General features: G+C 43.7%; 1 protein-coding gene across 2 annotated transcripts in view; it reads left to right on the top strand.

Annotated features, from left to right (window-relative positions):
- Positions 1 to 14,841, top strand: part of PAPSS1 (3'-phosphoadenosine 5'-phosphosulfate synthase 1) — an 86,270-nt gene that overhangs the window by 20,012 nt on the left and 51,417 nt on the right. For both annotated transcript variants that reach the window (XM_087437759.1, XM_087437760.1), the window contains 2 exons: positions 1,547 to 1,685; positions 5,695 to 5,813. In XM_087437759.1, coding sequence (XP_087293885.1) covers positions 1,547 to 1,685; positions 5,695 to 5,813 — 258 coding nt within the window. The remainder of the gene's footprint in view (positions 1 to 1,546; positions 1,686 to 5,694; positions 5,814 to 14,841) is intronic.

Here is a 14,841-nt window from a genome sequence, read left to right on the forward strand (position 1 = left end):
GCCTGCTGTGTATTAAGTACTCAGTAAATGTAATAAATACTAGCACAATTCTAGTACTGTATCATAAGCAAATTTGGATGCTTACTTAGACTTTTTTAAAAGCAAAAACAAACTTTGAGCTGTAAGAGTTACAGATAAGTATCAGATTGAGTGTTAATCATACAGGTTCACTTAATTGAACCATGGCAGGAGTTCTAAAAGGTTCTGTGAGGACTAGCTACTTTTTTCCTGAAATGTTGGGATCAGTGTCAATACATCAGTTTAAAGTATATTGATAATGAAGGGTATAAGCAGAATGCGAGTTGTTTAGAGTTCTTGAATCCTTGGATATAAACAATTTCCACAGTTATAAAATAACAGTGGTATTCTTGTGCCTTCTGGGAATCTTTGCAACTGTTAGAAAAGGAGCAAGTCAGTAACATTTGATTTGAAGAGCTATCAGCTGAGACCTGGATATCTAAAAGTATGTGCTGATCTGCTTTTTGGCCCCCTGGTTTGCTCAGGGGGAGCAAGTATGGAGCAAGACTTTTGTTGATCTCATCTCAAAGGACACCAGGAATGAGGTTTGGACTATGCTTAGGGCATATCAAATGGAGTAGGGACAATGGGTTGAGCAGCGTCCGTGAGAGGAAAGGGGGTTTGGAATCTGATGGGAGGAGCGGCAGGAGGGAGATACAGATTGGGGGATGTAGATGACTTTATATGGCAGAGAGGAGATCGAGAGTGTTCGTGCCTGGGGATTCTTTTTTTGAAATAGGAAGTATGGTCGTCTGGTTGGGGTGGAAGTAGGCATGGTTTCTCAGAAGTGCCTTAAGAAAGGTGGCGAGTGCTCAAATGAGCCGTGTGGGGATAGAATGGGGGAAGTTGCCGGGGCTGGCTTTGAAAGTGTTGGCACTGCCTTGTGTACAGAGTATGAATGTGGAGCTGCATTTGAGAATGGCAGGGTGAGGGAGAACGTGGTTGACTTACAAAGGAAACAGTGTTCCAGAGGACAGGGTGGAGAGAGTTTAGTCTGAGCCATGAGGGTGATTACCAGAGTTGGGGGTTAGGAGCTGTGCAGAAAAGTAAAGTTCTGGGAATGCTGGAGATGAGAAGCGGCTGCAGGAGCCTGCGTTTGGCAAGTAGGTAGACTGGCCTCAGCTTCTGAAAGGACATTTTGTGAAGTTGCCTTCCTGTCAGCTCCGGCTGAAGTTGAATGTGATATTAGAGAGCGGCCTGACGGCGCCGCATTCGAGCTGGGCTTTGGCTCAGGTTCCTCATAAAATTTAGGAAGTCTTTATGGGGCGTTGTTATTTTCCCTCCAGTAACTCCCCGATATGTTGGGTTTTTAGGATAGTATGCCTTTTGTGTTATGTTGTGAAGAATGGGTGTGTTAACCTTTAATTTCTTGGATTTATTTTTTTCAGTTTATATTTTAAAAATATAAATTAAATTTTGTCTATTTTCCATTAACTCTGCTGAAAAGCACTTTTACTTGTCCTTGATATTAATATAGTACCTTTGATTCGTATAAGCACTGATTTTTTAATTGTGTCTTTTTTCTAAGGATCGCAACAATGCAAGGCAAATTCATGAGGGTGCAAGTTTACCTTTTTTTGAAGTATTTGTTGACGCTCCTCTGCATGTTTGTGAGCAGAGGGATGTCAAAGGACTCTACAGAAAAGCACGGGCTGGAGAAATTAAAGGTAAGTGGTGCTTTTTTCCCAGTTTCTTTTTGCTTAGATATCTTATCTTACTTTGTCTGAGACTGATCTTTTCTGTGAGATTGGGAGTGTTCAGATGACTCAACTCTTTGAGAAGAGGAAGTGGATCTTATCACGCTGTTGTCTCTCTAGGGCACAGCAGCAGTGCTTGGCACTGTGGGCACCCAGCGAGGATCATTGATCAGGCTGGAATCCCACTCACACGACAGTTTGAGGGTTGGGGCTTTGGAGGTTGGTGGAAACCTACTTGATATAATTAGGTGCCTGATGGTAGACTGGATATCCGTTGCTAGCTCCTGCCACTTCTGTTCTCTTTGTTGCAGTGAAAATGCAGGAAATACCAAGTTACTAGGAAAAATGCCTGAATTATAAGCATCTTGAGAGCAAAGACCATGTCTTCTTCTTTTTTATATCGTAGTGCTTGGAATGGTCCCTTATTCATTCGGTGTACAACTGTTGAATTAGACTGATTTAACGTGTCTGTATCATTGATTCCATGAAAATACAGACACCTTGGTTTTTAGGCTTTCTGGTCTACTCGCAGAGCTTCATTTGTGGTGAACATTTGGTCATAGAAGGAGACATTTGGAGCCTGTCTGCTGTGGCCTTTGATCCTAATCCTGTCGTTTATCTTCTAGACATCCTTTGACATTAATCCTGTAATTGTTAACAGAAACAGAGGACATGCCAGCATTAAGGAAAAATCAAAGATACATGACTCAGTCAGCGTTGTTTAGGGGTCAATGATTCATGCAGGTGACTTTTGTTTGCCTTCCTGGCAGGGAGTGTGATGGCCTAGGACCATCACAGGAGCTCCCAGGAACTTTCAGCTGCTGGCCCTGCAAGGAGAAGGCGGAGTGGGAAGGATAAGCCTGTTGTTCTGGGCTCTTCTCCGTTTGGACCTGGGAACGCTTGAGCATTTCCGCAGGGGCGAGTTCCGCCTGCTGCAGTGGAGTCTGGTTCCTTGGGCAAGGCTGATATCCAGTCGTGCCCCGTGGAGACTCCGTTTCCCCCGTTAAGCCGGCACTTTCTTGACGCAGAAAGAACCGGCTGCCTGACCTGAATAATTTCTGACAACTGGAGGGAACCCAATTGAGCCCTTGCTCTTCTGTCTCACCCTCTCTGTCGATGGGCAGTTTTCATTTCAGTTTTTTGTAATAGACATTTGGATCTCTGATCTAGGATCTGGAACTCCTAATCTTTTACTTATTTTAGTTGCAGTTGGTTTTGTTGTTTTTTCGAGGATGGATCGGTGAGGGAGGCAGGTTTGTCTGCCCGGCCGGTGTAAGCTACTGTGAGCAGGGGTATCATCTTGCATATTTCTGTGTCTTTAGAAGCTAGCACAGTGCGTGGCTCAGAGCGTGGCACTCACACAGCAAGTGCTTGTTGGGTGGGTGAGAAGGGGGAGTGGAAATCGGATGTTCAACACATTTATCGATGGTTCTATTTGCAAGGTACATATTTGGTTCCGGGGACGCAGAGATAAGTAAGACCGCATCCAGAACACCTCGAGTCACTCAAGTTTTCATTCTCTATCTGGGAGTGGGTTTGCACTGGTTTAGTTTCTCTGTGTTACTTGTTTACTTCCCTGAGTATTTCTAAGTTCCCCTGAGTAAACATTGATAGAATGTCCGTCTTTTTTTTTTTTGTGAGGAAGATCAGCCCTGAGCTAACATCCATGCCAATCCTCCTCTTTTTGCTGAGGAAGACCGGCTCTGAGCTAATATCTATTGTCATTATTCCTCCTTTTTCTTTTCCCCAAAGCCCCAGGAGATAGTTGTATGTCATAGTTGCACATCCTTCTAGATACTGTATGTGGGACGAGGCCTCAGCATGGCCGGGGAAGCGGTGCGTCGGTGCGCACCCAGATCTGAACCCAGGCCGCCAGTAGCCGAGCTCGAGCACTTAACCGCTAAGCCGTGGGGCCGGCCCTGATAAAATGTTCTTAGGTTGATATATATGTGTGTCCACACGTTTATTTTGGGTTTGCTGTGGTGCTAGAGTTCCTGGTTGTAGAACTGATTGTTTTAAAAGGTCATTTACTCATTGTCAGAACGGTGCTTAAAAGTTTCCCTGTCAATGCTTCCCTTCCGTGTTTCCGAGCCGTGGGGGTAAACCTTCAAGGACAGATGGGATTGCCTACGTTCAGTGGACGTCAAGCTTTTATAGGCCTTTCTGTGGCATTTACTAAACTGTAAATGTGTCCCTGTGTCAGCCATTCTAATACCTAGATTATTTTCATGATTACTGCTCAAGTAGTTAATTATCTACCTAAATACATATGTTTTTCTTACAACGTACATTTATTATAATCACTAACGGGATAAATTAGCTAGGAAGAGAATTCCTGGACTCTTAAGCTATTAAGCCAAGTCTTCTAACACAGTGCTTCTCAAGCTTTGCTGCACATTAGCATTACCCAGGGGAACTTTTAAAAATCTGGTGCTAGGGCTGTACCCCAGACCAGTGAGAGCAGAGTCTCGTGGGAGTGGGACTCGGTGATTCCAGTGTAGCTACATTTGAGAATCAGAGCTTAAGACCTAGTATTTTAACCAGAATTATTTTTTTCCCATCTATTTTATTGTGCCTCACCACTAAATTCTCTTGGGAGCATTGGTAATGCAGAAATTTCTTCTTGGGTTCAGGACTTCATGTGATGCTTAGAAATATCAAATATAAAAAAATGAAATGAGTGGGCTGTAGACTTGTGTCTATTTTAGAACTCTTTTGATAACTGTGCCTCTTAATAGTAATGATTTTAAATTCATGTTTACCATTCAAACCCAAGGATGACCTAGTTATTCTGAGGCAGATGGGCCTTGGATGACTTCTCTGTGGGGTGTCATCAGAAGTCTAAGGTGGGCTGAGGACAACTTCTGTGTGAGGTGTTGTCAGAAGTGTGAGACAGGCCTTGGACGACATCTGTGTGGGGTGTCGTCAGAAGTGTGAGACAGGCCGGGGACGACTTCGATGTGGGGTGTCATCAGTCTGTGTGGGGTGTCTTCAGAAGTGTGAGACAGGCCTTGGACGACTTGTATGTGGGGTGTCGTCAGAAGTGTGAGATGGGCCGGGGACGACTTCTGTGTGGGGTGTCGTCAGAAGTGTGAGATGGGAGCAACGTATCTTTAGCTCAGCCTGTCCTGGCGAACGTGATGTCATCTTCCTTTTCTTGGCAGTTACACAGTAACACATATACAATAGGGAAAATCTCACTAGTGGTTAATATCCAAATTGATTATATTTGGTTATGGCATGTATTTTGTGATATAACAGGATCACCTTCCTGATTTATGTTTGCTTAAGCTAATAGCAGTAATTTGTCTGTCTTGAACCTTGATCTGATGGCAGAGAAGCCTGCAGGGCTCCAATGTGGCTGTAGATAATCCTGGTGACTGTGGTGGGCGGATTGACTTGGTTGAGAGATTGTGCATCGAAGGGAGGGAAACATCGCCAAGTCTGGTTTTACACCCGGGGCGCAGGCGCCATGTCCTGTGTTCCTGGGGAGGAACTGAGATGCTCTGGGTCACTTGGCCCTCACTCCTGTCTCTTCACAGTCAGTTTACTTAAAAAAAAGACAGGTGACAGGAGAAGTGGGTACAGTTGACCTTTGTTGTTTGAAGATTCCATATTTGCACATTCGCCTACTCCCTGAAATTTGTTTGTAAAATTAGAAAGTGTTGTGACCAGAGGCTTGCAGGAAGCCTCCCCTGTGTCCCCTGGGAGCAGTGGTTCGGTGCTTGCTTAGTCAGCGTTCTCGGCCACTTTACTCAGCATGACTACTGTGAGTACTGAGGGAATTGACTGCGTGTTTAAAGAAGAAACGAAAGTGTAGTTAGCAATATTCTCCCCAGAAAGCAGCTTCAGTGCTACAGCCCTGTAGCTTGGAGGGGCAGCATAAAGGGTAGTTTCCACAGAGCACAGACTGCACCAAAGAAACACACCTATTTTAACGTTAATTTCCACCCCCCCCCCCAATCTGGTGCCTTTGTAGGTTTCACGGGGATTGATTCTGAGTATGAGAAACCGGAGGCCCCTGAGTTGGTGCTGAAAACAGACTCGTGTGACGTGAATGACTGCGTGCAGCAGGTTGTGGAGCTTCTGCAGGAACGGGTAAGAGAAGATCAGAGACGGCGTCGGCAGACTCACTGTGTCCATCTCAGGACCTGCGCCTCCAAGAAACCTGGTAGTAGTGCGGAGTGCCGTCTGTGCTTCAAATTCTGTGTGGTGCTGACAACATTCTGTGTGTGTCACTGTGTTCCCTGTGACGGGGGTACCGTATGTTACAACATGGGAAATGTCCCAGTCAACATAAATCGCAGGAGGCTTGAGAGCCAAATTACCATTTATTTTACCAGTAATTTTACTACACAAATACCCAAGAGAGAAACCTCTGCCTCATTATTCAGCTCTACAACTTGGCATTGTTATGTTTGTTTCAATTAAGGTATATAGTGTAGTTAACTTTTCCTGGGCATTTAGAGAGTGCCCCGCGTTTCCCTGTGACAACGTGATGGTATATCCTTTTGGTTGAACTTGAGGGAGGGAAAGGCTCCAGGACATACGGACCTTTGTCATTCCCTCGGAGTTCGATCTCGTCTGAGTTTTGAGAAGTTTTTTTCTTTCCTTCTCTGCTCCTTCCTCCTCACGTCCAGTCCCTCTTCCCCTGTTCCAGCGGAAGGTCACATGGTTCACTTAGTTGGGGGGGATCGGCCTTCGTGAAGTGTCGGTGGTCACTCTCTGCCCTCGTCGTGGCCAGTGCTGCGCGGGGACTCCTGGTGCAGTGGTGGCAGACAGCGATGCATCGATGCTCCTCACCCTGTCCTAACTGGGGCTTATGGCCTTTGAATCCCGTCTTGATCTTTAGAATCCTATTATCATAAACCTCTTTCATCTAGCATCTCTTATTGGCTGTATTAGACATACAACGTTTTTTTAAATTACCCTATTTTATAAATTTTTAGACTTTGAATTTTTCCGTATTATAAAATATCTACCAGATAATTAACCTGGGACTCACCTTCCTAATTTATTTTCCTTATCTAAACATTTTAGCTGAATAAATAGAAATAATACGAATTGGTAGCTGCACTGGTCTGATGCCTTTCTTTGTATATGGATGTGTTACCTGCAGGTAATGAGACCTGATCCCAGAAGGTTTTGCACTTCTTCCTGCTCTCCAGGTTTCCTGTTAACCAGCTTCTGAGCTCTTGGACCAGTCCTGTTGCTCTGCTTCTGGCTTCCCTCCCCTCTCTCCCAGGCTGCACCAGCATTCGTCTTTCATCATCCATCGTCAGTCAGACATCTGTGAAAACCCACTACTGTAGTTCATCGCAGTCCTAGGCGCTGGCAACACAAAGATCAACGAGCTGTGTTTCTGTCCTTGAGGGATTTACATTGTGGATGATAGAGGAGTACAGTCGTGTGTTACTTAATGACAGGGATAGGTTCTGAGAAATGCATCGTTAGGCGATTTTGTTGTTGAGCAAACATCATAGAGTGTACTCACACAAACCTAGGTGGTACAGTCTGCTACACACCTAGGCTGTATGGTACTCATCTAATAGGACCGCCATTGACTGACGTGTCCTTAGGTGCCACATGCCTGTATACAGCTCCTAGAGAGCGTTAGAGACCACAGTTTCAGTGTGCACATAGCGTACTGGGAGGCACAGAGGAATGAACTGGGAAAGGCTTTATATCAGATCTTTCTCATCTGTTCATTTTTAAAAGATATTTTTCTTGGGCATAGAACTCTGAGTTGATCGATTTTTCTTTTAGTTCTTTAAAGATGTTGCACCTTGGTGCTCTGGTTTGCATTGTTTCTGATTCTTTTCTTTGTTCTTCTCTTTGTAATGTTTCTTCTTTCTTTTGCCTGAATTCAAGATATTCTCTTACTCTTTGGTTTTTAGCAGTTTTAGTATGGTGTGTCTAGATCTCTCAGTATGTTTGAGTCTTTTTTCTTCCAGTTTAGAGTTTTCTGACCTTCTTGGGTTGCTGCTTGGTTCTTTTACTAGTATTTGGAAACTCTCGACCGTTATCTCTTCACGTGTTTCTCTTGCCCGACTCGCTCTTCTCCTTCTGGGCCTCCAGGTGCACGTGTGTGACAGTGGGATGTTGTCCCACAGCTTCAGGTGCTCTGTTCTTTCACTCTTTTTGTCTCGATTTTTCAGATGTGATCATTTCTGGTCACTTATTTTCAAGTTTACTGTTTCCTCAGCTGTATTTGCCCGTAGAAGGAATTCTTAAATGCTGATAATGATTAAAAAAATTCTCTCATTATTTGGCTCTCTTCTTTTTTTTGAGGAAGATCAGCCCTGAGCTAACATTTGTTGCCAATCCTCTCTTTTTGCTGAGGAAGACTGGCCCTGGGCTAACATCTGTGCCCATCTTCCTCTATTTTATATGGGATGCCGCCACAGCATGGCCTGATAAGCAGTGTGTCGGTGCACGCCTGGGATCTGAACATGTGAACTCCGGGCCGCCGAAGTGCAGCGCATGCACTTAACTGCTGAGCCACTGGGCGGGCCCCTCGCTCTCTTTATGTATATAGTATACATCTCTCTGCTGAAGTTACTGTTCCTGCATGTTGTGCACTTTTCTACTAGATCCCTTAACATAGTAATGATAGTTACTTTCAAGTCCTTCCTGATGGTTGCAACCTCTGGGTCATTTCTAGATCTGGTTTTGTTGATTGCTATATCTCTTAACAGTGGGCGGTTTTTTCTTGCTCTTTTTGGTGTGTTATAATTTTGTACCGAAAGCTGGAAGAACAGTAGAGATTGAGGTAGATAGTATTTATGCCTGGGCATTCAGTCACCCTGTCAGTGCAGTGAGCTGAGTTACTGTAGTCGGTAGCTCAGCTGGGTTTGGGTTTCCTTGTTCTCTAGTGTCTCTCACTGCACCCCCAGCTTCATATTCCTGCAGTGGTGGGCTGTCCTGCCTTGTGCTTAGTGTGGCCAGGCCTGCGCAGGGTTTTCTGTGTTCTGCTCCACCTCAGCTGCCAGCATTCCCTGCCTGCACCACGCGGGAGCTCTCTCCAGGCTCTTGGTCCTCTCTCAGCAGTGAACTGCTTTGCTTGTTCCTTAGTGCTAGGCTCGTGTTAGGGGAGCAGTGGTGGTTCTCAGTTTTGCTGGTCCAGCTTCAGTCTTAGGCAGGACCTGTGCTCCCGGATCTTGGAGTGGGTCTTTCTCAATGTCCTTTCTCCTCCCTGCGTGGTAGCCAACCTCTGCCTTGAACCTGGAGGTCTTCTGTTCTTCACGTGCATTAGCAGATCCCTGGTTTGTATCAGTTCAGGATCCTGGACCACGAGTTTCCTCCACCTCCCTCTCTTCCGCAGACATATTTGGCTCTACTCTCCTTCAGAAACGTTGGATCCTGGGAGGGTTTTCTGCCCTTTCCCATCAGCTTTAGGCTTTTGTGTTCTGTGAGCCAAGGATCCAGAGAGTGGGCAGAGTTTTGTGCCTTTGCGCCAGCGAGGAGAGCTCTCTCTAGTCTCCAGACCTGCTCCTGATCTTTTTTCTGAGCACCTGTTCCAGGCCTGCTTGTGAGTGAGTGCAGAGCCCCTGTGTCTGGGCTCGCAGTTAGGCTAGCCTGTTACACCAGTCCACACTCAGCCTGTAGGGGTTCTGAAATCATTTTGACTGTGTCCTCTTTCCTGCCTTCATTGAAGCCACCACTTCCTCCCACGTCTCCCACCTTCATGTGTCATGTCTTTTCCTGTTGGGGCTGTCACTCTTTGGAAGCAGTTCACGTTACTGCTTTAGGACCTCAGCTTTGCGATGGGCTCAAGGAAGTTTAGGATTCTGTAGATTTCATAGATTCTATGGATTATTTATAGGCCTTTCCTCTTGTTAGGTGATGTTCTATTGTGGAATCTCAGTGTTTCATTTTTAGTGAATTGTCTGTTCTTACTCTACTTTTACTCTGTTGGGTTTGTTTTATAGTTTTCCTATAAATTTTTATGAAATCAGTAGATATTATATGTCATTTTCGTTGAAACTGTTTCTAGTATTTTTCCTTTTTATTTTGATTGTAGTTTGTTTGCATTTTTTGTACATTGTACACTGAACTTACCCTTGTGTTTTTACTTGAGATTTGTCATGTCAATGTTAGAATGTTATACGTAGTTTTATTTTCTCTTAGAAAGGTTTAATATTTTTAGAATACTTTTAAGTGTTTCAGAGCAGATCAAAGTCAGCACTGCCTGGGTTGGAAAGGTTTACTAGTAAAGAAATAAACTGCCCGTGCCTGTCCCTGGTTAGTGTGCAAGGTTCTGTGTGGTGTGAAATAAGAAAAGCGTGTGTAGGTTACCTGATTTACCTTGGAAAGCTGAGGCGCGTTTTGCCAGATACGTTATGATTCACTGAGGTTCTAAAACCTCAATCTCAGTGGTAAATGAGGGACTTGGGTTATTACGCCTTATGTAGTGAAAACTATGTCTAAAATAAAGCTAAGTGTGTTTTATCGCCTCTTCAGGCCCAGCTTCTTAGACTTTGGAGGGTTTCTCCTCACACCAGCCAGTTCTCTGAGTCTCGCACCAGCTGGGTGTGCAACGATTCAGTTGTTCCACAGCTCAGTCCTGACACTGACGCCCAGAGTCAGCCCAGTTCCACAGGTGAAGGGTTCAGTCTCGCAAGGCTGCCCCTGCTTCAGATGCCAGCTGCCAATAGGGTGCCCAGACCACCTGCGTTCCTACCTGGCTGACTGCGGCCGAGGGTTCCCCCTCCCCCTCCCCCACCCTGTTCAGCAATTCGACTCATAGAGCTCGGGAAAGCACTTTACTTACTGTTTCCGGTCTATTGTAAAGGGTGCAACTCAGGAACAGCCAAATGGAAGAGACTCGTAGGGGCCGGGGGAGCGGGGAGAGCCCTGGAGCCTCCACGCCCTCTCTGGGCACGCCGTGCTCCATGTGGTCACAAGCTCAGAAGCTCTCTGAACCTGTCCTTTAGAGGTTTGTGTGGGGGTTTCATCACGTAGGCGTGAGTGATTAAATCTTAGGCCATTGGTGACGGAGCTCAAGTTCTAGTCCCTTCTAGCCCAGGGGTCTGGTGATGGAGCTGAGTGGTCCAGCCCTCTAATCTGGCTTGGTCTCTCGGAGGAGCCCCTCAGCCTAGGGTCATCCCATTATCTTTCCAGACACTCTTATCACTCAGGAGATTCCAAGGGTTGTCAGAGCTCTGTGCCAGGGACCAGGGACAAAGACCAAATATGTATTTCCCATTGTACCACCGGTTTTTATTAGAGCCAAGAGGGTAGTATTGGGACTTGCTAGAGGATACAGGTGTTTGGGAAGTGCTGTCTCCACGGCAGCCAATAGGATTTGTTCTATTTGATGCTTGGTATTACCTCGTTGAGAGTCTTCTGAAATAAATCCTACCAGGTGTTGTTTCTTTAATGTTCTTTCCTAAGATAGGGTATGTTTTACTGTGCTGTACATGGGTATTTTAGGATGATGAGTCTTTTGGTTAGTGTAACGTTAACGTATCCTCTGTCATCTCTGGATTGTCTTATTTATTTTTCGATCTGGCCTATGTAATATAATTGGGATAGGTAATGTCATTTATATAATAAAAAGTATTATATAAATGTATTTCATCAGAGCATCTTTCTTTTTTTTTTCAAGCTAATTGCCATTCATCTTTTTTTAAAGAATTTATTTTTTTGTTTTTTGATGGAAGATAGGAAAAAATCTTTATTTTCTTAACGTGCTTCAGTTGGCATATTTTTATTCAAGAAAATAGAAGACACTGAAAAGTATTGAGGATTTTTGGATTTAATTTTTTTCCTACCGCTCGAACGGTCACTAGATGGCCTACTGGTAATGCGTTTTAACTTGGTGTGTTCTGACATCAGGAAGTAGGGTTCTTGCTGCTGGTTTTAATCTAAAGTGATATTTTAAATACTGTTTTTAAATCTACTAGGAACTCTAGATTTACTAGTGCTATAAATTATTTAAAGGTTTGTCTTTTTATGAAATGGTGGTTTGGTGCTCTGAATGGATTTTATGCTGCACGTAAAAACCAGACTTTCAGCTTGATTTGAAAGTGTTACCAGCATGTTGCTCAGTGTTCTTGCTCTGGATGCATGTAGTTTAGATAATAGAAATTTAATAGTTATATAAAAATATGAATGAGCTCTAGTGTTCAAAGCTGTTCAGCAGATTTGGCTCAAAAAAAAGTGCAGAAAATACTTTAAAAACTTAAAATGTGGACTCACTGTGTTTATTAACATGTTCGGAGTTCCTTTGGAAGATCAAAAAGAAAAGGCAAGAACTGCTATTTTCAGGTGGGAATGTTCTGCCTGCAAGTTTCCAGACAAAAACAAACAATTGTCTCTTTGAACAAATGTGTCGATACAGCATATGTTAGATCTTAGATTGTGTTCAGTCGGTGGAGCAAAGAAAAAAAATTCTGAGTACCCAAGTTACATTCAAAAATTAATATTTAAACATTCATAATATTTAAATATTTCTAGACCTTCCTCATTAGTGGTGGCTTGTGAGCTGCTCACTGACCCCGAGGCAGGAGGCCTCCGGGAGCGCCGTGTCCCCTGTCCCCTGAGTGCCGGGGGACTGGGGAGCCCTGAGACTGGAGCTGAGGGCTTAGGTCTGTCAGACTTGCTCCCCACCTGGATCTATTTCTGTTTTAAAGAAGATTTCCTGAAATAGAGGGTTTTATATGTGCAAGTTGGAGAAGACGACGTTGTTTTCTAATAGCCGGCTGTGTCTCTGGAAACAAACAATGAATCTCAAATAAAATGGAGAGCTCATGTGGCAGGGACTCTCAGTTCTGCTGTCCAGATATCTTGTCCTACTTTGAGGTGGTTTTGCTGCTTTTAGATGCTTAGTAGTGGTTTTGGAAGCTGAAAAGATTGTCAGTAGGATGTGCTAGAAACTGCCTGTGTCTGCATTTTTAAGATTCTTTTTGTATTCCTACAAAAAGATAGAGGGTAGAGAGTCCTCTTCTCTCTACAGATAGAATCTACACAGAGCGTGCTTTCTTTAAGCAAATGTTTCATGTTCCTCTTGATTCATGCTGTTATGTTTGTGTTAATTCCAAAAGTATTCACTTGATGTATCTTTTTTGAAGAGAAAAACAGTAGCAACCTCTTGAACTTTTATTTTGGCATTGGTTAGGCATCAGAAGAATTTTGTATCCAAGTTGTGAGGCTAAAACTCATTTTAAAATATTGCTTGATGTAAATTTTGAAGAGAAGAATTTTGTGAAATGTTTATAATGAAAAAATTTTGACTCAAAATAAGAAAAAAATTCCCCCTTGAAAAGAAAATAATTATAGCCTCTATGTTCTTGCGTATAAAGCAGCACGTTACTGAAATGCATTCATTCCTAGAGCCATGCTTTATTAGTGCACAAAACATTAAAAAAATAATTTGTTTGGGCTCATACTTTATATAGATACTACTCTTTCATGTTCAGCGAGTTTTCTTCGAGACACTTGGATTTGCTCACAAATCGTTTGTACATTGGTTTTTTAACTTGGGGTGTGGTTGAAGGAAACTGGAGACGTGATGTGTAGAAGTATTTGTTCCCAGTTGTCACTGTGGGCATCTCTTCAGAGGGAGCAGATTGGCGTACCTGAGCGTCCCTCCAGCGTGGTGGCGCTCTGGAGAGGGGGCATTCCAGGGTGGAGCAAGGAACACAGATCAGCCACGTGCCTGGAGCATCCCTGTGGGCGGTGAGCGCTGCTGGTCATCAATATTCTGACGTGAGCTGAATCTAGTGATGCTGGCTGGGAAACCAGCTAAAAATGCCCTGTTGCATCCAACAAAGATCACAAGATTAGCCTGTTGGGTGCTCTCCTCTGACCCTCCACGATGGTTGACAATTATCAGTGGTAAATGTGGGGAGGGGGAGAATAGTCAGCCCCACCACGACATAAAACAGGTGTCCCATCCTTACAATAATATGGGCTTCAGAGATGGCCAAGAAAGCTTTACGTAGAGTTGTTTGTATCAGTGGAATTCTTCTCTTCCCTGGGGTCCCAATGTCATTGGTTCCCAGACTGTGGATTCTGGTTTTTGAAGTTCTAAGGGGCCCAAAGTGGTGGAAAGGGAGGTTTTCAATGTATTCACAATGATGGGGTTTGAAAAAGGTGGTTGAAAATCATTCACTTATCCTTAATGGAAATGTCTAGCCTATCTGAAATGTTGAGTGTCTTGACTTTCTGTCTAGAACTTTATCGACACAGAAAGATCATATGCTACCGAGAAACCCTGGGAATTGTGAATGTTTAATTAAATCATGAAAATAAGAACTGGTGTGACAGAATGTTTCATAACTTAGTTTTCATGGCAGACACAGGAAAGGTTTTATTTTTGGAGGAGAGTAATACTGGGACCCGAGTTGGAGTCCCAGTTCCAACTCTTATCAATTCACTATACGACCTTGGAAGAAATAAGCTAATTTCTCTGGCTTCAATTCTCCATCTATGAAATGGGAAATAATAATAGTTTCTGTCTCCGAATTGTACTGAGGAGTCTGTGAGTTAATACGTAGAGGACTTAGACAGCTCTGGGGCGTGCTTGCAACGAATTATTTATTGAGTACTTATTGTGTGTTAAGTGCGCTGGGAGGCAGAATAGCAGGGATCTGGGGCCAGTTATTAACCTCTCCTGAGCCTCAATTTCCTCATCTGTAAAAGGAGGATCCTTCTACCTTCATAGGTGGATTGCGTGAGGATTCAATGAGTTGATTCACGTGAAGCCCTTGGGACAGTGCTGCTGTTGTAGTAGGCATCCAGTTAATGTTGGCCCCCACAGTTCAGATATTTAAGTCATTTAACTTCACAACAGCCCTGTAACATACATGCATAGATATATATGTGTGTATGTATATATAAAACCTCTGAGAAGGAGACCAGTTCAGAGGTGTTAGGTAACCTGCTCAAGGTTGCACTCTTAGAATTTGAACTCATCTTAGGTACAAACCTCAGAAATAAACTTATAGACCCCTGTTGCTTTCTCGTATCTCGTTTTGGTTTTGAGGATGTTGTGTTCCTAATGTTTTGTGATTAATGTAAATATTTAATTTTAAGTCTGATTTGTGAAACTTTATCATACTCTACCTCATAAAAGTCCTAATGATGCCTGACTTTTTGTGTAACTTAAGTTAATTTTAGA

The sequence above is a fragment of the Ceratotherium simum genome, chromosome 12, assembly GCF_057802395.1.
Source record: "Ceratotherium simum simum isolate JZ-2026a chromosome 12, ASM5780239v1, whole genome shotgun sequence".
Classification (NCBI taxonomy): domain Eukaryota; kingdom Metazoa; phylum Chordata; class Mammalia; order Perissodactyla; family Rhinocerotidae; genus Ceratotherium; species Ceratotherium simum.